This window comes from Pleuronectes platessa, chromosome 7 (assembly GCF_947347685.1).
Source record: "Pleuronectes platessa chromosome 7, fPlePla1.1, whole genome shotgun sequence".
NCBI classification, from domain to species: Eukaryota; Metazoa; Chordata; class Actinopteri; order Pleuronectiformes; family Pleuronectidae; genus Pleuronectes; species Pleuronectes platessa.
Window position 1 is genome coordinate 24,944,637 of NC_070632.1, and position 24,720 is coordinate 24,969,356.

At 40.0% G+C, this 24,720-nt stretch overlaps 1 protein-coding gene across 1 annotated transcript in view; it reads right to left on the reverse strand.

Moving 5' to 3' along the window:
• Positions 1–24,720, reverse strand: part of LOC128444797 (chemokine-like protein TAFA-5) — a 60,294-nt gene that overhangs the window by 21,904 nt on the left and 13,670 nt on the right. The window contains exon 2 of the mRNA XM_053427453.1: positions 17,674–17,823. Within this exon, the coding sequence (XP_053283428.1) occupies positions 17,674–17,823 (150 nt within the window). The remainder of the gene's footprint in view (positions 1–17,673; positions 17,824–24,720) is intronic.

Consider the following 24,720-nt stretch of genomic DNA (forward strand, 5'->3'; position numbering starts at 1 on the left):
AGCACCACAAGTCACACAAAGTCCAAGTCAAGCCAGGTCAACTACAAGGCAGGAATGGAGTAGGGAAAGGCCCCAAGCAACACAACGTGAAACAATTGCAGTAGCTACTTCAAATAGAGTAATCCTTAAGGAAAACAATAAACAAACATCTGCAATAATTCCTGTTTGGCTGTCATCTGCAGCTCAACCATCACAAGAAGTACTTACATATGCTCTTTTGGATTCGCAAAGTGACACGACCTTTGTTCTCAGTGAAGTAGTTAATGCTTTGGAGGCCGACAAAGAGCAAGTCAAGTTAAAACTCTCTACTATGACTTCAAGAACAACACTAGTAAGTTCTCAGAGAGTAAACAACCTTCAAGTCCGTGGCTTTTACTCCAACAAGAAGGTCTATTTACCACCAACCTACACACGTGACTTTATTCCCGCCAACAGAACTCACATTCCAACAGCTAAAACTGCCAAAGCTTGGTCCCATCTAGAACACCTCCAAGATAATGTGGCACCTTTACAAGACTGTGAAGTAGGTCTGCTCATTGGGTACAACTGCTCGCAAGCCTTACTCCCACGAGAAGTTGTGTCTGGCGAAGAAAATGAACCCTATGCACAGCGCACAGACCTTGGGTGGAGCATTGTCGGCCCTGGGAATGCCTGTGTAGATTATGGAGATGCCATCGGAATCAGCCATCGCATAGTAGTGAGGCAAGTGACACCAGGAATTAACCCCTCAGTCAGTCTGAAAACTGAAGTACACTATGTGAATAGAACCAAAGTCAAAGAAATCAACCCCTCAGACATCCTTAAGGTCCTTGAGTCAGACTTCTCAGAAAGAGCTGGAGAAGAGGATCCTGTGTCTCAAGATGATCTCAAGTTCCTGTCAAAGATAAGAGAAAACATCAAACAAAAGGATGATAGGCACTATGAAATGCCATTACCGTTCAAACAGGAAAGACCAAAACTACCGAACAACAAGATATGTGCAACACATCGTCTCAATTGTCTTCAAAAGAGGCTAAAGAAGAATGAAGCATACTACAAGGATTACGTGAACTTCATGAACGACATAATTTCACGTGGCGATGCAGAGAAAGTTCCTGAAGAGGAAATTGACCACAGCCCGGCTTGGTATATTCCACACCATGGAGTTTATCATCCGCAAAAACCAGGGGAAATCCGTGTGGTATTTGACTGTTCTGCCAAATTTCAAGAAACATCTGTTAACGATCATCTACTCACCGGACCTGACCTGACAAACATGTTAGTGGGTGTCCTGTGTAGATTCCGAAAGGGCTCCATCGCAGTGATGTGTGACATTGAAAGGATGTTTCATCAGTTTCATGTGAAAAAAGAAGACCAGGATTACTTACGATTCCTATGGTGGGAGTATGGCAATCTGGAAAACACACCCTCAACCTACACAATGAAGTCCACCATCATTCTTCCCCCACCTGGACAGTTTATCAAGGAAGATCTTTATCTTCAAAAGAGGTGGCGTCGAGTTCAATATCTAGCCAATGAGTTTTGGATTCGATGGAAAAAGGAATATCTTTTGAGTTTACAACCAAGACAAAAGTGGCAGAAGAACAGAAGAAACCTAAAAGTAAACGACATTGTGCTTTTAAAGGATGATCATGCCCCACGTAATGAATGGAAGCTGGCCAGAATAAAATAAGTTTATCCAGGGTCAGATGATAGGGTGAGAAAGGTCAGATTGTTAGTTAGTGACACCACATTTAATGAAAAGGGTAAATCCACTACTAAGACAGTTTTCTTGGAGAGACCTGTGCATAAGTTGGTTACTCTGCTTGAAGCAGACCCAGTTTAATATGTCTAATGTTTATCTTCATTCTATAGAAGAAGTTTAATGTTTATCTTTGCATTCCACATGTAATGGTTAATGACAGATGTGTAATGTTTTAAGGTCAAAGACTTTAACTGCAACAGTCAGTATGTATGAGGAAATCTCAAAGTAAGGTTTTGTGATTTGGTGGGAGTGTAACTGTTGCCACTATATTAATGTAATATGTTATAAAGGTTTCTAATGTTTATTTTGTATTTGTATATATCATTGCTGTAATTAGAGATAAGACTTTTATTTTGAAGCCTCCACTGAGCTGCATGTTTGAGAAGAACCTTCTAGAAGAAACACGGAGAAGTAACACAAAGAAGAGACACGGAGAAGCAGGCAGATGTAGTTACGCGCGTGTCTAAGAGTTTAAGTAAGAAAAGATAAGAAGATTCCTTTTCAAGAGCATGCAGCCAACGAGGTATTTTGTTTGTTATTTATTTTAACTTTAACTGTAATTATTGATACTGTGTTTGCTAGTTAGCTAACGCTATATGTTATGTCTTTGTTACCGTGTATAACCCAGTTTTCACGGTCTGATGTGGAGAACAAGACTTCATTAAAGACCCGTGGAGGAAACCATTTGCTGTCTGACTGTGCTTGGGAGGGAGTCACAACGTCAAAGCTCTGAGTTTCACGACAGATATCTGGAGCTCTGACGTTTCCCCCGTGTCACTTTTGAGTTTAACAGCACACTGGCTGGATGAGAGTTTCGTGCCACACAGTGCAATGTTAAATGCAAAAAACTACCGTGGGTCACACACCAGTGACGCGTTTAAAGCTACCCTAAAAGAAATGCTTAATAAGTGATAAATTCCTTTGAATAAAGTCCATGTCATTCTGAGGGACAACGCCAGCAACATGCGAAAGGCGATGGACAACATGAGAGTGCGTAGTTTAGGCTGCGTTAGTTTTTACCAAGGTAGAGAAGCTATTGTTTTGATGCTTTTGTAATGGATGTTTAATTCCCATTTGCACTAAACTATATAAAGAGCTGCTAGCTATTTATTTTGAAAGTCTACCAACCAAGCAAGCTATTGTTTTCTCAATTTCAGCTCCTTTATTATTTATTACCAGTTACAAGTTGGGACTACCTCTAATTTTTTTTGTTTTTACCAAGCTAGAGAAGCTATTGTTTTGTTCAGATGCTTTTGTAATGGATGTTTAATTCCCATTTTTACTAAACTATATAAAGAGATGATTGCTATTTATCTTGAAAGTCTACCAACCAAGCTAGTGAAGCTATTGTTTTCTCAATTCCAGCTCCTTTATTAATTTATTATTTATTTTGTTTTACATTGTATTTTGAATCCCTAATTGAACTGACTGAACCAGTCACACCATATTTTTATGATTAAGATTGTTTTACTGGTGCACAATTATTAAATAAATAAGTAATTCAGTATATTTATATCTGTTTATTTGTTTTTAAAAAAAAAATAGGAAAGAAATGTTTAAGTCAAGTCTCATGATCCCAGTCTTTTCCCCCCAATGAAACTTACAGTTTGTTACCATCATTTCGCGCTGTTATTTTATATCGGTATCGCTATCGGCCGATACTACACCTCAGATATCGTTATCGTATCGGAGGTGAAAAAAGCGTATCGGTGCATCCCTAGTAGTAATACCGTCTAAAGACCAATTCATGCTTCTGCATCAAAGCTAACCGTAGTCTAAGTGTAGATGTCTGCCCTAAGCAGAGCCCTACACCGTACCCTGACTTGCAGCTCCCCAAAAATGTAACAATGCATGGAGGCGACCCAGAACACAAGAGCTGCGATTGGTCCGCTTGGTAGCATCGCATTTCTGGCAGACTCGCGAATATTTTTAAACTGAGTTGAAGGAACGAACACGGGCGATATATTTATTTTCTTAATTGCAGTTCCTTGAGAAAAACAAATTGCTCTCCAACATCGATCAGCTTAGACTCCAGCTCGATCCGCACTAGAGTTTGGGTGGTGTAATTGCAGCACGACTCACACACACACCTACGCACAACGATGAATGCTCAACCCTGTGCGTACCCATGTGCACCTACAGCGTAGCTTAGACGCAGAAGCATGAATTGGGTTTAACAGAAGGAATCATAACATAACACAATACATCACAATGAAATGTAGCATGATTAGATTGTGGAACACAATACAAGGTACTGCTATTAAATACTACACATTATAATTCAACATACCGTGAAACAAATACATTCATAAATGTAAGTTGCATTACTTGAGGTAATCTGATACAAAGTAATACAATGCAAGGTAACACAATGCAAGGTAGAGTAACGCAAACTAATTTAAAACCAGGTGAAAGTCATTTCATGCAACATTTTTAAATCATGGCATTATCTTGTCTTAAGGTACAGTAACATTAGTAACCCACACAGCATGTAGCATGACATAAAGTATCACATAATTATGTGACATAATGTAACATGATGTGAAACAATGCAACACAGTTATCAAATACCATAGTATTATATAAATATAATTTAATGCAATATAAAATGAAATGACATGACAACCTTATACAGTATTAATATAATGGTGAGAACAGCAGGTATCCTCTATAGAAGCTCACTACACACTCACACACACACTCAGTCAGGTAGAAGAGGATTCCCTGCTGTTAGTGCGATACTTTCCTCACCCAGTCACTGCCATCATTCCAACATTGCCCTCATTCCCTGCACTGAATTACACTCTACGAGCTCAGCCTGGGGAAGGATGAAGAAAATTAAAGTCTGCTCAGGCCTCTGATAAATAACCAGGTAATCAGTTCTCCCTTTGGAGCAGCCGACTACTAGTATGATTGTGATAGCCTTTTAGCCCCCAATTATCAAACCAATTTCCTATTGAACAACAGGAGCTCCTCTCAGCCATGACACTTAATTAAATTCTCCAACTGCCTCAGACTTTTACTGAGATGGAGAAAAAGAAATGCTCTGGAACAAGAAAACACTTCTGCTGCTCCTTAATTAATTCAGAGTTATTTTTAGAATTTAGTTTAACAGTTCAAATAACAGATGACAGAAATGTTGTGCAAAAGGAGTAGTAATGAGGTGGATATCAGCATCATGTATGTGTGCAAAGTTCAGATATATGTCCAGGAAATATATTAATGCAAGCTTTGCACAAACACTCAACAGCAACGATCCATCCTGTTGAACATGATAATGTTAGCTGGACCTGGAGGTCATGTTGCTAACTTAATTGCTTGCTATGTAAGGGAAATGCTCTGTGTGTTCAGCAGATGGGTCAAAGGCAGAGAACAAATTTCCCCCCATTTGCATGTCGTGTGTGTGCATGTGTGTGTGGGACCAATAAATATATCTTCTATCTTCTAAATGGTGGAAGATGGAACAACTGAAGTAAATGTGGAAACTCAACCTAGCAAAAGCAAACTATGGCATTGGATGGGGCAAAGTGGGTGAAGACAGAAACTGAAACAAAGGTGTAACAGAGTGGAATGCACTGCTCCGCCTCAGTGGGGAATTGAGCTTGATAAGCCCAGTCCTGGAACACACACCCTGAACAACAGGAAAGCAAAGCATGCTGGTTCAATTTTGTTTATGGTTGAACTGCCCACTGATACAGCATCTACTCTGGATCTGTCCTGGTACAGCCCCGATGGCGAGTTTTGGGAGATGAGAGAGACTAGTGCTCTGTAGCAGCCAGTACAGGCCGAGGCAGTGGGGGCTTCAGTCTGCTGACCGAGTTGAACGTGTCTTCTTCTATGTCCTTGCTAAAAAGACAGCAGTGGTCGGCAACTATGTCAAACCAATGACAGTTCTTATATTTCACCATAGAAGACTGACACCTACATTCATGGGTGTCTGATCTCCATCATAGCAGCAACATTCGTAGCATCACTTCCTCTTTACCAATTTGTTTTCAAAGACAAAGCACAACATGTTTTGTTCCTGCAGTGCTTTATCAATTAAGCTGAATTACATATATGTATGTATATATATATATGCCACATTGGTGAACTATAATTAAGCAAATTCAGTTGATGATCTTTGGAAACATTGACTATAAAATACTCAATACAAACAAACCGGAAAGGATGAACACAAAGTTTTCTCACTTCACTCTGCACCATAGTCTGTTTATAAAAAGATCTGCACACAACGTCCATCACACAAACAATAAAAAGTGACAGTATGTTAAGTACTGACGGGGAAATAGTCTGAAGTTGCCCTGTACACAGACAAATACAAGCAGGCAAGTTTAGAAGGGGCACTGGACTAGTTGGAATAATGTGTCTGTATGTGTTTCACGTTCTTGTCATGGTCAGGTTCAGTTTTTACGAAAACATTTCACCACCTCTCTCCCTGTGACTCCGTAGTGCAGCACTGTACCTCCTCAAGTTCCCCCTGAGACATGTTGGGGGTTTCAAAGAACTGGGTGGTGAGAAACAGCACTGCCCTGGTTATTGAGGGGGACAACATGTAATCACCTGAGGCGAGGATGGAAGCCGACAGCAGCCGCATTTGTTGATTTATCTTTCTCCGTCATCATCCCAGTGCATCACAGGATTGAGTGGCCAAACCTGGCGCTTCCCTCCATAACAACTCCATTACCTCAGCAGTATCTCAGTGTTTTATCAGACGCCTCACAGCGAGGCTGTAAATGCGGCTGTTTCCTTAAATCATCTGGAAAACTGAACACAATAATTCAGAGAGAAAAACAAAACACAGAGTGGATCTGATAAAAGTAGCAAACTAGGGCCTGAAACAAATCACACTGATTTAACTGAGCAGCCCAAAATCCAAGGTCACAATCAGTTTTGATACATTTGATAATTTTTTTCTGGTCCAGCAGTATACTCTTATCTGATTAATGGACACAATCTCCAAAATACAGGTGTACCCCTGATGAACTGGATGAACAGACGAACATATATTAAGATATTGTTTTTGGCTATAAGAGCAGTTATCATTCATAAATCCACCCTACAGGGGTCAACACAGTCTATTAAAAGAGGTTGCTTTGCAATTCTAAATTTACTTTGTTTTTATCTAAGAAATATAGCATATAGTTATTCTTAACTGTCCCTAACATGTATGTCTTCTGACCAATAAGATCACAGGACGGATGAGGGTGTTAATTATAGAAAACAGTCAGAAACAGAAAATAGGCTTTCACATTAGCAAACAGTGTGTAATGGAGATGCAGTGGATTAATCTCAGGTATCAGTGAACACCTGAACACCTGCGAGTGCTGCATCACCACGCTGATTAATGAACGACCAAAACGTAGATCCATCCACCGCCGCTCAGCACAGTTCATTTATCCAAAAAGAGAGGAGGCCATTTTGTAATTGCTACATTCATCAAAGACAGGGTCCAGAAGGAGGGACGCTGTTTTGTCCCCAGAGGACCAGATGAACAGAGAGGAAGGAGAGAAATGAAAAGAAATGAGGCAAAGAAAATACAGATGGAAGAAAGGGAAAAAATAAAAATAGTCCTTCAGTCTGAACAAGAAGTGGATACTCAACATGTTTTGTACGCCTCAGAGGGGAAAAGAAAATCATCTAATTTGATTAACTTTTAAATCTTTCCTTCATTCATTTTTTCCCTCTCCTTTTTGTCCTTTTTACATTCACCTTTATTTCACTTTGTATACTACATTTTCTCAGAGGTACAGAGAAAGACTATGATTTAAATATAATTATTGTTATAACTCACAAATAGCCTCCATATAATCTTACGTATACACGGGTCTGTTTCACAGTTGGCTGTAAATATAGCCCAAGTTATAATAAGTCTTTTTTTTATTTACATATCTCATAATCATAAATTGTCCAAAAAAGACAGATCCCTTGATTAAAAGATCAACCTACAAATTGGATGGTCTTAATTCAATTATAAGATCTATAATGTAATCTCTGAATTATCAGATTATGAGATAATTGTAAGTATTTTCTCATATTACAAAGTATAAACTTTGCGATCTCAAAATGAAATATCTGTAAATATGAGATCAGAATTAATTTATGGAACTGTGTTCATACAATTGTGTGGTATTGAAGTCATAATTTTAAATCATTAAGAATGTATATATGAATATAATATAACTCATATTTACATAAAGCCTGTGCAGGTGAACAAAGCCTTCTCAATGTTCGTGCTTCAACTTCATCATACAAACTTTTTTTTCTCAACTATTTTTCTTTTCCTCTCTTCTGATGTCAGGAATCATTCTCAATAGTTGACAAGACAGAGTCCCTGAACGCACCGCACCGCTTCTCTGCCCTTTTCAGTTCATCTCCATGTAATGAGAAATAAAAAGGTCTCATCTGTTTGTTTCCCCACACTGCCTCACAGCCTTGTGGCCTTTTTGATTCAACGCTTTCAGTCTGATAATATTAATGTCCGGAGTAAAACAGCAGCAGGTCATATCTGTTTTTTTTTTTCTCCACAGCTGTGTTTGGAGCAGAAGATGTGTATAAGTAACATCTGCTAACATGCTAGTATTGAATGGTTCCTCTGGACGATGCAGCCTCCCTGTGATGCATGCTGGGATTTACCCTATCCAGAGCGGAACCTGTGCACAGGAGCAAACACTCAGACTGTTGTTAGGTATTCCAGTCTGAAAGTGAGCGCACGACTGAGTTTGGCAGTCAGAGCTCTGCTGGTGGGTTTCAGGAAGCAGAACCGCATAATACAAAGCTAGCGAGCGCCTCCGATACAAACTGACATAAATACCAACATGCAGCGCTCAGAAACTCAGGAAAGTTTATTAAGATCCAGACTCACGATATCTGCTGCTGAAATCTTAGTTTCATTTCAACGTTTCTAAACTGTGACTCTAGCTTGGCACCGACTGCACACTTTAATTTTTATATTTTTAGGCAAAATATTACTTGACTCACCAAAAAAAAAGGACACAAACACACACACACACACACATCAATATATGTATATATGTAAATGACAGGAGGTGACATGCATTAATGTGTAATAATGGAAATGTAATTTTGACTAATGACTATAAAAAATACATATCTATTAATTAAACTACCTGACAATATTTAAAGCTGATAAATTTAGAATCATCTCCACCAACTACTTCCAATTTGCTTTAAGAATTGTAGAGCTTCACCGATCAGTCAAATTATCAATTAGTTACATTGAAAACCGATCATATGTTGTACTCATTTTTCAAGCAAAACATTCAGAGCATTGCTGATTGTTACCCGGCTCTTGGTCGGACCAGACAAAAAAATGCTACCCTCGGTTTCCAGATGTTGATGTGCATTTTTTTTTTTACTATTTATAGAATAACTGTGAATAGAAAAGAAAATTTCAGATTAACGTGCAACATGCAAGCTACATGTCTTTAAAAAAATTCCAACAGTATAATATTGTAACAGTTGCCATTCAGCATAATGAGTGATTTAACTTTTCAACCATGTTTTCGCAATAAAAACAGCACAGCTTTTATTATTATTATTATTATTATTATTATTATTATAATTATGTACACTGAAAAAAAATGTCTCACAGCAACAGTTGCAAAACTAACTACAACAAATTATAATAATGTTCCGCAATGTCAGAATGTGTTTTTGTGTACTGTTTTAAGTAGAATTAAATGTGATTGAGTAATTGAATAATCCTTTTAAAAAAAAGTTATAGTTATATTAATTAAAACCTTTATTTAGTTGTTATTTATTTAATAGCATTTACATTTAATTTCGAAAAAATACCAAAAGTTAAATAATGCAGGTCATTTCTGTGAAATAAGCTTTTTTACAATGCAAATAAATAATTTGACAAGTTTTCCCACCTCTGTGTACAGGTCATGTGATGTGGTTGCATGAAGATGTTTTGTTTACTTTGGCCTTGTGACACTACATTTTTGTGTTCCACCCTGAAACATTCATGAGACTTTAGAGTTTGTGTTCCAGCAGATTGTAACAGCAAACCCAAAATGACATTCATACCGACATGCAGCTCTGTAAAGGTCACACTGAGACATAGATGAAAGCCAAAGTTTGCTCCAAATACCTTAGAAAGTACATTTTCCATCCACAATGATTTTTCACTTAAAACTCATATTCAGGCTCTGTGATGTAAGTTTCACTATATTTTTGAAATACAAGTGCCAACTATCCTGCATGGCTGGAATGTTCAGGTGTCCACATGTTTTTAGTTGTACAATGTACCTTAACGGTTCATCATTGCACTGCAGTGGTTGACCAGAAGCTGCTGATGGAATTTAGATTGAAAATGTCAGAGTCGTGGAGCTGGAAGACGGATCCAAGGAAAATGTAATGTCTTTCAACCAAGAAGACAAACCAAAAGGCTTTCTATAACCTAAACTATAGGTAACTTAGAGTTAAAGAAGGTTTTAGACTGTAGGGAAATATAAAACAGAATGCTGCTGTTGAGTCTCTGAGCTCAGAAAACAGGTCATGGCAATTAGCCATGTTTTCCAACTAAGTATGCTGTTGAAAATATCATCCTAAGGCAGGAGAGACAGGACAGACAACAAACACAACTTTTAACCTGTTCAGATCCAACCACACACACTTGAACCTGTTCAAATCCAACAGTTTTAACCTGTTCGGATCCAACCACAACCTTTAATCTGTTTGGATCCAACCACACAACAACTTTAACTGATCCGATTTAACAAAACAATCTTTAACATGTTGCTCTGCAGATAATGTGCTTCATCTACAGAAACCGGACCAATCAGATTGTCAGGGCGGGCTTTATACGATGATGGACAGAAGATCAACGGTAACGTAATCAACTACGTCATCAAAGAGCGGTCGACTTTGTTTTCCACAAACATGCCCGCCGCTGGAGAGCTGAGATGTGTAGATGCTGCCATTGAGTCTGTTTTAGAAGATATCGACAGCGCATTAATTTTGAAAGAGGAACAGAGAAACGCGATCAAGGCATTTGTAGATCGCAAAGATGTTTTTGCCGTCCTTCCTACGGGATTCGGAACAAGTTTAATATATCAGCTCCCCGATAGTCGCAAAGAAGATGGGACACGGGAATGTCGCGTTCCAACCGCGTTATTAAGTTCTTACAAGACCGACAAATGCGATACGATTTGTTTGATGTGTTGTGGAGCTGTAATCCTAAACGGAGAACTTGTTCGTACGTGCATTCACCTTTACTGTAACTCAATGCTACACCTGCCACTTTATGCATACTGTTTTATTCTGTTATTTTGTGTTGGGCTTATTTTGTTTTACACGTAGCGACTCCCCTCGCATAAATACCTGCAGTTTAAGGAGCGGACCATGTTAATAGACGCACCAGATGCCTCGCTTGCGGACCAGTGCAATAAGACACCTGCCGTACAGCGCCGGCACAAGGATAGGAGCAGGAACAACGACCGGACGCGGGCTGTGCGGCATTTCTCAAAAACTATAGTTTAACACCCCTCGCCAGCGGAACAAGGTAAGGAAGCTGGTCCCATTTACTTGCTGCAGGTAGCGCGGAACGGGAGTCGCTGTCACGTTAACGCATCAGACTTTTCTCGTGGTGATTTGTTTGTTTATTGTATTTTAACGTTTGTGTTTGGTTTTATGGATTAAAATATCTTATACTTAATGTCATTCCAGTTTTACGGTGTATTTACGGCTACGATGAAGTGAACAATAAAGAGCCGTGTGCCATCAGTAGAGAAACTCTGCGTCATGTTTGGGGGGGGGGGGGGGGGGGGGGCTGTTACATTAAATGTTTCTCTCAAAAATGCTGATCGTGTTGGTAAGCTCTCTGTGTATCCTTAAATTATTTTTACAACCCCGGCAAAAATCGTTTTACTGATCTTTTTCTACTTATTCCAGCGTGCGTGCAGTTGAGTTCTGTTGACAACAACTATGCGTCGCTTTACATACATCACATACTACGTTGCTCTGATTGGTTGTAGGTCTATCCAATTGAGCGAAGAGGAATTTTATTTCCTGGTTCGGTTGAAACACGCCCCATAATCAGAGCCCAATATGTTGTTATAAAACAAGCCAGACACCAATACATCAGTGTTCCGCTGGTAAACAAGATACAATTTTGATACTGATTATTTGAAAATATCTTGGTCAAATCTCACTCAGCCCAAATCTCTCAAGTGAAGCTTTATTGAAGAGACAGCAGCAGGGTGGACTCCTGAGGATCTTGAACTCAGCGAAACAACTGTTCACAGTCACTGAAAATCACCAGGAGTGCCTGTAAATCCATGCAGAGTAGACCCAATCCCTCCAGCTGTTTACATCTTCTCCAGATGGCAGAAACAGAGACAGAATAAGAAGGGGAAAGTGAGAGACAGCTGGTGATGAAATGCAATGAAACATTGGGCTGTTCCCATCTGGGCTGCGGCTTTCTGAACCTCACAGTCCAGGGGTCGGATTTATAACCGTTGTGTACGCACAAAACGGGGCCTGAAACGTGCGTATGCCACTGCTCACGCCAAAGTTGGGATTTATAAAAACGAACTTGGCGGGAAGACGTGCGTATATCTCAGCGGGTCGGATTTATAACCGTTGCGTACGCACAAAACGGGGCCTGAAACGTGCGTATGCCACTGCTCACGCCAAAGTTGGGATTTATAAAAACGAACTTGATGGGAAAATTTGCGTATTTCTAAGCAAACTCTGACCCATGCGTACGAATGTTTTGGAGACGGGAAAGTGGCGATGCAGACATGAGGTGTTGAATTGAAGCAGATTATTGATCCACTTCATCATTTACATTAAAACCAACATCTTAGTTTTGCTCGCGCGACATATCTGCTCCACCGGAGGAGCCTTTTAATAAAAAAATATATAAAACAACTTACAGCTAATTACGTTAATATTCTATTTAACAGTGGAGTTACAGAGCCGAGTCATTAATAGTCTTTAATAATATATTCTATAATATCTTCAGTACTTCTTTTCACTGCAGTGAACGTGACCGTGCCACAGAGCGCACGGAGCGCACGGAGCACAGAGCGCACAGGAGATCACTTATAAAAACTGAAGACATTTTCCAAATACAGGGTTCGTACGGTCAAGGAAAACCTGGAAAAGTCATGGAATTTTAAAATGTATTTTTCCAGGCCTGGAAAAGTCATGGAAAAAAATAATCTCCCAAAAGTTTTGGAAAAGTCATGGAATTTTGTTATACTAATATTTTCATGTTGTTCATTTTAGGGATGGACATAATTAATAGAAGATGAGTTTCGTCGATGACATTATTTTTTCATGGATGAAAACTATTGCATGTTCGCTATGTGGCAGGACGTCGGAATATCCGAGTTGCCTTGAACGCAGCACAGCGAGGATGTTAGCATTTGGAGAAAGCAGCCCGAAGCTAACCTGCGCTGCTCGGTTTCATGTCCGCACACGGACCGTCAGTCCACCTGGAGGGGAACCCGGACAGACCCGGGTCTGTGTCAGGGGTTCCGGGAGTTAGGGCGTGACAATAACTTGACTGAGAGGGCGAGAACAGTCAAATTCAGCTAAGCTCCAAACGGGGCTTAGTTTAGAGTACAGCAGCGCATATTTTCAAGTGTTACCAGTGAACAGATCCCGTTTAACTGCCACAAGAGTTGTTCATCTTCGAATAAAGATCTCAATGAGGAAACGCGCTTTGTTTTTTCTATTTTCACTGCGTTTTAATATAGCCTATAAATAGTGAATATTAATATGAAAATATTAATGATTAATCGAAAATCGATCGTTAATTCTCCCAACGATCGATTAAGACCATTTAATTGAATGCCCATCCCTAGTTCATTTACGCTGAGTTTTAAATAATTCATATACTTTTAAAGAAATACGCTAAAATATAAGCAGGCATACTTGGGTTTGTGTAATTTAAAGTATACTGTATGCCTTGGAATTCTCATTGTTAGTTTGAATACTAAATTGTCACTTTTTCGCGAATACACCGAGATTTCACAAAATGTTCAGTCATGGAAATTTGGTTTAAAGTCATGGAAAAGTCATGGAAAAGTCATGGAAATCCACTGGTCAAAATGTGTATGAACCCTGCAAATAATATCCCAGAGTGAAGGTAAGGACCCACAGATGAGGGGGAATCGGTCCGATTCTCTAATTAAATAAATACTGCCGTGACAGTGGTGCGGGGATCTGCTCGATGTGTGCATGCGAATGGAAGGACATTTGGGCATTTTCTTTATTAGTGACATCACTGCTGTTCCATAAAATCGCTCTTCACCTCACTAACGAACACCTCGATGTCAGTGTCAGAAAGTTTCACTTCCTCTTCACATCGCTTGATGCCGTGCCTCCGTCAGGACTCACGATGGAAACCCATTGGTCAGCGGCATCATTTAATGTTCGTGCCGTGCTTTGCATTGACCATTCATGGTTGACGGTGGGCGTGTGGAGGGCGGATTTGGAGGCAGATCCACGTACGAATGTTCCCAAGTGGACTGTGAACATTGCGTTCAGGTGTGCGTACGCACAGTTTTATAAATCGGAATTAGCTTTGGCCAACGCCATTTCCGGCTTTTGTGCGTACGCACACTTTTAGTAGGAATCCTACGCAATCCATTTAGCCTCGGAAAAGAATGCGCATACATTCTTGTTCTAACTTATTTGAAGAAAAAAGCTACTGACTGACACTGCCACGAAAACAGTTCCTGTTAATGTATGTTAAAGAGTATTTCCTTTTCTTTGCTCTGTTTTCATTAAGTAGATAATAATTCTGTCAGTTTTGAAACAGAATATTAACCATACTGAACTAGCTATTAGTAGTTGCTGTTTGAATTTTACACACATATATAACTCCAACACTCAGAATAACTTTAAAATGTGGGAATTCTCTGCCAAGATCTGGAGTGTATTTTGGCTGCGTATGTGTCTGACTATCAGGAGTCAAGTGAACTGGGTACCAACCTTGGTGCACTCTGTGTAATATGTGGGAAAAAGTTACTAACTGATTACAGTTATTTCTGCACGGTGTACGGAAAGTATTCAGACCCCTTTAAATTTTCCACTCTTTGTTTCATTGCAGCCATTTGCTAAAATCAAAAAAAGTTTATTTTATTTCTCATTAATGTACAATCAGCACCTCATCTTGACAGAAAAAAACGAAATTTTCGCAAATTTATTAAAAAAGAAAAACTGAAATATCACATGGTCATAAGTATTCAGACCCTTTGCTGTGACACTCATATTGAACTCACATGCTGTCCATTTCTTCTGATCCTCCTTGAGATGGTTCTACTCCTTCACTGGAGTCCAGCTGTGTTTAATTATACTGATGGACTTGATTAGTAAAGGCACACACCTTTCTATATAAGACCTTACAGCTCACAGTGCATGTCAGAGCAAATGAGAATCATGAGGTCGAAGGAACTGCCCAAGGAGCTCAGAGATAGAATTGTGGCAAGGCACAGATCTGGCCAAGGTTACAAAAGAATTTCTGCAGCACTCAAGGTTCCTAAGAGCACAGTGGCCTCCATAATCCTTAAATGGAAGAAGTTTGGGACGACCAGAACTCTTCCTAGACCTGGCCGTCCAGCCAAACTGAGCAATCGTGGGATAAGAGCTTTGGTGAGAGAGGTAAAGAAGAACCCAAAGATCACTGTGGCTGAGCTTCAGAGATGCAGTAGGGAGATGGGAGAAAGTTCCACAAAGTCAACTATCACTGCAGCCCTCCACCAGTCGGGGCTTTATGGCAGAATGGCCCGACGGAAGCCTCTCCTCGGTACAAGACATATGAAAGCCTTGAGTTTGCCAAAAAACACATGAAGGACTCCCAGACTACGAGAAATAAGATTCTCTCGTCTGATGAGACCAAGATTGAACTTTTTGGCATTAATACTAAGTGATATGTGTGGAGAAAACCAGGCACTGCTCATCACCTGTCCAATACAATCCCAACAGCGAAACATGGTGGTGGCATCATCATGCTATGGGGGTGTTTTTCAGCTACAGGGACAGGACGACTGGTTGCAATTGAAGGAAAGATGAATGCGGCCAAGTACAGAGATATCCTGGAAGAAAACCTCTTCCAAAGTGCACTGGACCTCAGACTGGGCCGAAGGTTCACCTTCCAACAAGACAATGACCCTAAGCACACAGCTAAAATAACAAAGGAGTGGCTTCGGAACAACTCTGTGACCATTCTTGACTGGCCCAGCCCGAGCCCTGACCTAAATCCAATGAGCATCTCTGGAGAGACCTGAGAATGGCTGTCCACAAACGTTCACCATCCAACCTGACGGAACTGGAGAGAATCTGCAAGGAAGAATGGCAGAGGATCCCCAAATCCAGGTGTGAAAAACTTGTTGCATCATTCCCAAGAAGACTCATGGCTGTACTAGCTCAAAAGGGTGCTTCTACTCAATACTCAGCAAAGGGTCTGAATACTTATAACCATGTGATATTTCAGTTTTTCTTTTTTAATAAATTTGCTAAAATTTCAAAATTTCTGTTTTTTTCATCAAGATTGGGTGCTGAGTGCACATTAATGAGAAATAAAATGAACTTTTTGATTTTAGCAAATGGCTGCAATGAAACAAAGAGTGAAAAATGTAAAGGGGTCTGAATACTTTCCGTACCCACTGTACACCTCACATCTCCCCCACAACTGCCCCCTTTACTCTCCTTTTGCACTTCATAGTTTGAAAACCCCTTGGTGGAGAAACAATCCAGCTTGTCTTTGTAAACATGTAAAGAATCAGAAACTTTGGAAAAAACACTTGTATGCTGTTATTTTATATATATATATATAGCAAGATAGGAGAGTCAGTGTGTAATGCAAACAGAGGCAGGAATAAAGAGAATAACTGCAGTTGTATGCCACCGTCAATCAGTGCAGTTTCTGTGTATATATTTCTGCATACTTTTGTTCCAGATTCATATAAAGGTCACTGTAACCTTTCACTTTGACATCTAAAAATAATCGCTTCATCTTTAAGTCCAAGTGACAAGTGATCAAAAGTTGAAGAAATTCCTTCAAGAGGTCTTGAGATATCACATTCAAAAGCCCCAAAACACATTGACACTGAAATCTAATCAATAATATTGTCACACACACACACACACACACACACACAGTACTTCATTTTATATGTCACTTCCTTTTTACTATGACACTCTTGCTTGTCTCTTTTCCTTTAGGTAACTTCTCACTTGTGTACTTGACTGTCTCTTTGCCTCTGTGTACCGAACTGGATTGGAATAAAACGACCACTGTTTTTGGAAATCTCAGACTGTGTTCAGAGTTATGCTTTTGGGTTCCAAGTTCCAGACTCACCAGTTATAAATATGTCACATTCACAGTAAATAAGGTCACTGTGACCTTGACCTTTGACCTCTAGGTACCAAAATCAGTTCATCTTTGCGCCCCAGTGGAATAAGATAGAATGTTTAAGAAAAACATTAACATACTATGTGAGTTCACAGTGACCCTGACCTTTGACATTTAACTTCTAAGATCGAATACAAGCTCAAGTCAATGTTTGTGCCTAAGCTTTTTCAGGGGTTGCATTCACAATGCAAGACATGCGCTTTGGGAGGTTATAGTGACCTTGACCTTTTACATTTGGCCACCAAATTCTATTCAGGTCATCCTTGAATCCAAGTGAATATTAGTGCCAGATGTGATGAAATTCCCTTTAGGCACTCCTGATTTATTGAGTTCAAAACAATGCAAGGTCATGTAGCCTTGACCTTTTGACCTTTGGCCACCAAAATGTAATCAGTTAATCTTTGAGTCAAAGTGAATGTTTGTACCAAAGTTGATGACATTCCCCTAGCCAATCTCAAGATCTCAAAATGTGACACTTGTTGTTTCTAGGAGTCTCCAACAATCAGTTATTAGAGGACACTGAGCATCTTACCCTCGACACAGGCCGGTCTGGCTCGTGTCGTCCCGGCGATCTGCCCCTTCCTGCAGGCGCAGCGGGCCGTCTGTCGTGCGATGGTCCTCCTCGGTTGGCTGCTGTCCCTGTCCAGAGTCACAATCTCACAGGTCCCCGCCGCCAGCTGACCTGAGGGACGCAAGAAGGTAAATCATGTAAATGTAATACATTCCATGACTAGGTTTGATATGCACACACAGACACAATGTTTCAATATACGTTTCTGTTACTGTTTAAATCACTTTTAATACCTTTGGTTTGAAAGTTAACAAATAGCGACAGCATTTCTGATTGTGCACTTGTTAGTTGTTTAAGGGTCTTGCTCATAAACTGATGCAGGTTGAGATGCTTTGTGTGACTTTATGAAACCACTGAGTGGTCAGAAGATAAATAAAAGAATGGAGGTGTATCTCACAGGTGAACTTCTTTTAAATGCTTTGAAACCAAATCTATGTCCCTCCTAATCTTTACTGGACGAGGGTTCTATTCTGCTGATGTAGTAGGGCTGGGCAATATGACTTCAAGTCAATATTCCAAACTTTTACCTCAATCAGGATTAATGAGCGATTAGTTTGCACATGTTTGCGTGTCTGCTCGTCTCCGTCAGATCATAAATCAGGATCATTCTGGCAGTGTCTACGTTACCCCTCGTATTTTCTGTGAGGTATTTAAATTGCGTGCTGGCAAAATTTGTGATTTTTTTTCAATGTGTTGAAATACGCGTCTTATAAACTCTAGAGTGAATCAAACATACACTAAGTAAACTTCAAGTACTGTACCTGTCCTAAAAACATCTGATTAGTGATTTTTGTTGAGGTGTAGAGTGAGCGCAGGTCAGAGGGGGAGTGAGGAGGGAGGCCACGGGGCAGGGTGATATGGAACGGAACGTAGCTGAAACCTGACAGTTCATGAATGCATTCATTGGTGAAAGACTAAACCAAATTAACCAACATTAGCAAAATTAGGTCGGTGAGAGTTTATACATTTCAGTTTCGATACATTTTCGGGTTAATTGCCCAGCCCTATGGAGTAGTATGGATCCAAGCACCAACGTAATCATCAACCATGTGTCGACTCATCTTATAAGACCTAAAACCCTTTGGAATCTCTACAACTGAAATTGAAAACATCTGAATCCTCTTCAATGGCCCATTAAACTATAAAATTGTAAAAACATTTTCAAGTAACAATTAAACCTCCCTGGGTTTTTTTGTAACAATGTCAGGGACCAAGGCAGCTGGAAAATGAATCATCAAAATCACCACATTTCTTTGTCGTGACGGCGCAATAATTTTGCTACCCCCCCTGCTCCTATTCGGTTTGGCTTGGTTGTGCTCTTTCCCTTGTGTCTTTGGAGGGGGGATATTTGGTTGCTGTATTGACAGCAAAACCCCCCCCTGCATACTAATTAACTATCATCAATAGAGCCATGGACTGTTCCCTCTCCACAGATGACTGGGCCGACAACAACCAGGACCTCAGAGCAGAGAAAAGAGAGGGATCAGTTCTGTGAGACGGGGGCCAGCAGGGTCAGAGACATCCTCATCCACAACAACAACAGCGGGTGTCTAAAGACGAGTCTTTTCTAAGAAGCACACACTTATCCAACAGTTCAACATCGCTTCTGATTGGGTAGTTGGTTGTTTTGGTCATAAAGTGAACCCTTTTCCAGCAGGCGAGTACCTGGAAGCAGGCAAGTAGGGACGTTTTTCTTGTCCAATAAGATCTTAACAAAGAGGATATTGATGCGGATAGAGCACGTCAAGGTGTGATATGACCGGCAAGATAAAAGTGGTGACCTACTTCGACTTTTGAGAGTTTACATACAATCACATAGAGGTTTGTTGGAATATGATCTCGAGACAGGCCATACTTTTCCCAGCAAAATTCATAGTACGTGAAAAACAGCATTTTCTTTACAAACATAACTGGTTTCTATATGAATGTTAATCTATGACACAGATGAATCCTCTTGCCTCTCTATAACCTTTACGTAATAAGCAAAACTGAGGCTATTTTGCACATTGGTAATCCCTGTCTGTTAAACCAGTTGCTACCCTCACTGCACTGACACTGACAAGTCAGATAAAAGCCAGGAAAGAAAGTTTTACATGTACGCCATTTATTTCTTTGCAGTGGTGGTAAACACGCGACAGGGCCCCATCCATAACTCTGCTGTAGTTGCAGCTTAGCATGATTTGTAGGGCTGACACACTGACAGAAGGGGCTTCAACAAAACACTGACTCTCCTGCACACACCAAGTTCCTCAGCTGCAATACAGGTATCCAAGCAGACTCTCACAGGAGGCCATAAATGTGTATCTAGTGCAACTACACCACACAACTTGTCTTTAAAGGAGACAAAGGCCATTTTAAGACAAACTCTGGAAAATGTCTGTACACCACAGCAGTCTCAGTGTGTAGCAGCAAGAGAACAGGACATGACGTATAAATTATGCTGCAGATACCACATGTTTATCTATACAGCACATCAGAAGTTAACATCAAAACTCTCTAATCTTGAAGTCTTTCCAAGTTGAAATCATTGTCAGCGTCTTCAATGTGAATGGGTCCTCTGTTTCATCTTAATATTTGTATTCCTTGCTCACTCAAGAATTCCATCGAAGTTTTACTAAGGGAAAACCACTGAAGAACGTGTGGAGTAACTAACTTAGATAATTGCCTTCTCCCATATTATTTGTGAATGTATAAAAGCACCTATGTAGTAATTTCCAGGTCAATAATTTTAAGTTTGGTTATTAATTGAAAAAACGTTTATGAGCTCTAATGTTCAGAAAACGTAATTTTCCTCATTTCAATTGCTGCAGCTCCTCTTTACTGTCTCTGTCTACAAAGGGTTTGGTTGTATCCCCTAATTCGTTAAAGGTCCAGTCTGTAAGATTTAGGTGAAAGGGATCTATTGGCAATTGAATATAAAATAATCCTAGTTGTTTTCACTAGTGTGTTTCATCTAACTTGTAGAAATTGTTGTTTTCTTTACCCTAGAATTGGCCATTTATATTTAAACACTTTATATTTACATCAGGAGGTGGTCATCTCATGGAGGCCGCCATGTTTTTTACAGTAGCCTAGACTGGACAAACTAAACACCTTTTGAAATATTTAGAAGGGTATGGTCGGTTGAGGGGTTCAGCTGCAACATGTAACTTCACTTCTAGATTCTACACACTGAACCTTTAAGAGCCATGCCCTGATGAAGCCCACTTGGCCAGTTGGCCCATTCTTTTGTTATTGGTCAACCACCTCCAACACGTGTAAATGTCAGCCTCTGCTCTCCATCAACCTAACTTTAGTCGTTTTTAGAAATTACCTTCGGTGAAGAATTGGGTCAGGACTTTCTCCAGAGGTTTATTTTCACACATGAAAATGGCAGCGGGAGATTCTCCCCTCAGGTGTGTTTACAACAAATCCCCCAGAGGATTCAGGTGAGGGGTGGATTCCACTGTGGAGATCACACGTTTTTGTTTAAAGCCGATAGACACCACCCGAGAGATGTTGGACTAGAAACAAGTATGAGCACTTATTTTAAAGCAAATTTAAGTTTCATATACAAAGCCACTTTTTTGCGCATGTGAAGCACTTGATTTCACAATCTATTGTTTACGAATCTAAGATTAGCTGTAAAGGTAAATTCTGTTTTGTATATACCATGTGTGCCAAGTTTGAACCAAAGCTGGCAGCACAAGTCTGCAACCAACTGCCCCCTGGACCCTATAGAGCCGCAGGCAAATAACTGCCCATGAACCAAATCCAATGATCTAACAAGAATATTTGGACCCAAAACAAAAAAGTAAGTGATATCACAATTGGACATAATTTCTCATAAATCTACTGTGGGTAATATGTCCAAGACTAAGTTTTACTCTTCTAAAATATCTATAAATATCTGGTAGTCTAACAGGAGCAACCAGCTGATGAATAACAAAAAGTACATTTCAGTCAACCATTAATAAAAAGAGTCACTGTCATTTGTTGCCGAAATAAGTAACAAATTAGCTGCCGCAGCTCTGTTGTTGAGGGGAAAATGACGCCTGCCTTCACAAACTATCATAATATAAACCTGAATAACATAAAATGCATGCATGTAAAATAAACATGCAGTAGAAACCTCCTTGCCCACCAAATCAGTTAGGCCCCATTGAAGAAGGCAGAAAAAAACTGGCCAATTATTTAATAGCATTAATAGTAGCAGCTTCTCTTTCAGCTTTATATTATTTTAGTGAACCCTCACTGAAGTGAGCAGTTTGAGTCAAAAATCCCACTCTTTCTCCTCTGAGTCGTAGCCCCACTCTTTTTGAATTAATGTCAAATTTTATAGGATGTTCCAGAGCTTTTCCAGTGAGTGTCTGAACAACCATGAGTATATTAATAATTACTGATTAATTTAGCATTCTTCCTTATGATAACAATTTAAAACAATATATGGTGGGTGGAAATGGTTGGGGTTGATGCCCATTATACTTCTTGAGTACATTCCCAAATCATTATAGTAAGTGTAGTTCCAGAAAGAAAGACAACAAATATATCTTGATTGTGAGAGGCTTATAGAGATACAAATGAAAGTTTGTAAATTTGAATGAAATAACATTTATTTTGAACAGGCACTTAGAACCCAGTCGGAAGAAGATTGCTATGATGCAGTCCTAGAAATTAAGCGCTTAGAATAAAAGGGGTCTTCCCCCAGGGCCTGGACACGGGAGGTGATGATGAGGACTGGGAGATGGGATGTCTGATTAAGAGATCTTAATTGGATGGTTGAGAAGGGTCACTCATTGATGGTGATACTGATCTCACAGCCGAGGGACAGAAAACCTTTGTAAACTTGCAGGTGATTTTTTTGAACAAAGTTTTCCTGTTGAATGTAATTTGTTACTTTACAGGTTTTCAGCTTGTCTGAAAGGTCACGCTGTCCTTCAGCTGTTTCCCTTTAAATCCATTCTGTCATTTCTGCAGCTGTAGCTATTTCAAGTCCTCACTGTTGGGGTGAAAAGCCTCACCCATCAGACCGAAACGTGATGCAGCGGCAGCAGCACTCGGCAGCTGAGAGGGTTTTGATGTGGCGAGCGGCGTTCGCTGTTAGCAGGCTCTATGTGAACATCGAATGAAGACGCAGTGTTATTGTTTCTATCGTCTCCGAGTCATCGCTGTCCGTCAGGTGAGTAATCGCTCAGGAGGATTCATGTCTATGGGATGAGGAGTATTCTTCTCTTTCCTCCACCTCAACAGGATAACAAGTCAAAACTACAAACCTATGTGTGCTCTTTTAGAGCTTTAGTTCACATTTCACGGCCATCATGGAGCTACAACAAAAATCTGCAACTTTAGTAGCAAATGGAGTGATATGCAAGGATATGAGCTGCATTTGTTTATTTCCCATTTTCTTTTATTTCAGGTGCCATTTGTTTTCCCATAAACACAAGTTTAGTTGTTTACTAATTTCCAAGTGCCATAAGAAGGTGTCAGCAACCCCACGGGACGTTATATCCCAGTCAGTTAGGACTGAAGAAGTCTTTTCCATCAGAGGTGAAACTCAGGTAAATAAACTTTGACTGAGAATCTTCATGGAAAGCTGCTCACAAAATGCACCAACATAATGACATTATATCTGAATCATGTAGCTACAAACATTATGGTGAAAGATTATGTTGTAGGGTCCTATAAAGACTGTCAGCATGAAACAAACTAGAATGCTGCTCAGAGAGCTTTTACCTCCTTTAGGCCTTACGCCTGAGCCAAAGTTACAAGTGACCAATCACTGACCAGCAACCAGGTAGGCTCTCAATCAAACTGGCCAATCACAACTGCTCAACTGTAATTTATCAGACACAGGCATCATAATAGTTCAGTTAGGAAACTCTATTTCACTAATCTGAGGTTTTTGGGTGAGTGACTATAGTAAATCAGATTAACAAGTTATAATCCTTAAGATTTGAGTCTTGTTTGAGGACACCTGTTTTTACTGTTGGGGCAGTGTGTGTAGTTTTAAATGTTTCTAACTTCACCAGCAGCTGGTGTGGAACAATCTCACCACTTTTTGATAAAGACGTTGGTGGTTGTGCCGTCTGTAGTCTGCAGCTCACGTTGTTTTATTTCTCCTTAAATTATCTGATTATGACCTTGTCTTATTGGGTGGCATTTAACCATTTTAACTAATTGGGAATAAGATATATTTGGTTTGCACACACACAACTGTGATGAGTCTGTGGTAGAGTGAACAGTGAGAGAACATTACAAACTGTAATGCTAAATTGAAACACACGCCTCATTGGATTTGAGAGCAGTTTCAAGACTCAGCCTCTCTCTCCCTGTGTGTTTGTTTTCTATCTGTGTGAAAGATGTGCTTATTTTGTGTCTTGTGTGTCTGTGTGCTCTGGCCAGGTCTTCATGATGGAGAGGAAGTCACGTTATCGCTCTGGTCTTATCTTAATATATTCGTCTTACCTGAAGTAGCTTGATGTTCTCCTGAAACTTATTCTGCATTAATGTTTATCTAATGCTATCATCCTGATACTGTTTTGTTGCTTTATTCTGTACATACAACCACGGCTCGTCTGTCTGTCCTGGAACAGGGATTCCTACTCCGACCCTGCAGACCTGGTATTAACATCTTTCCTGGGAGATCCGATCACAATTCATATGCAAATAATGACACTGTTAGTGTTTGTGAAGTCAAAATTATGCTGTTTTTACTCAGTCTGACTATGTGTCTGTTGGCGGTAATATGTGTTGATCAGTGGTAATATTGTGGCGGTGATTACAAACAAATCAATGTAGCTGAGTCGGTGGTCCTTCATATGTGACCCGGGATGGACTCACATTTACACAGCAAAAATAATGTGGGCACACGCGTCCCAGACTGCCTCTGAATGTGGTCTGAGTGATCAGATCTCAGACTGCAATCAGGCTGCTTTGGGTGTGTTGAAACCTGAGGTTACTGCTGACCCCAAGTGATCAGATCACTCAGTACGGATGTTAATACAAAACCCGGACAGGGTCTCTGCTGAT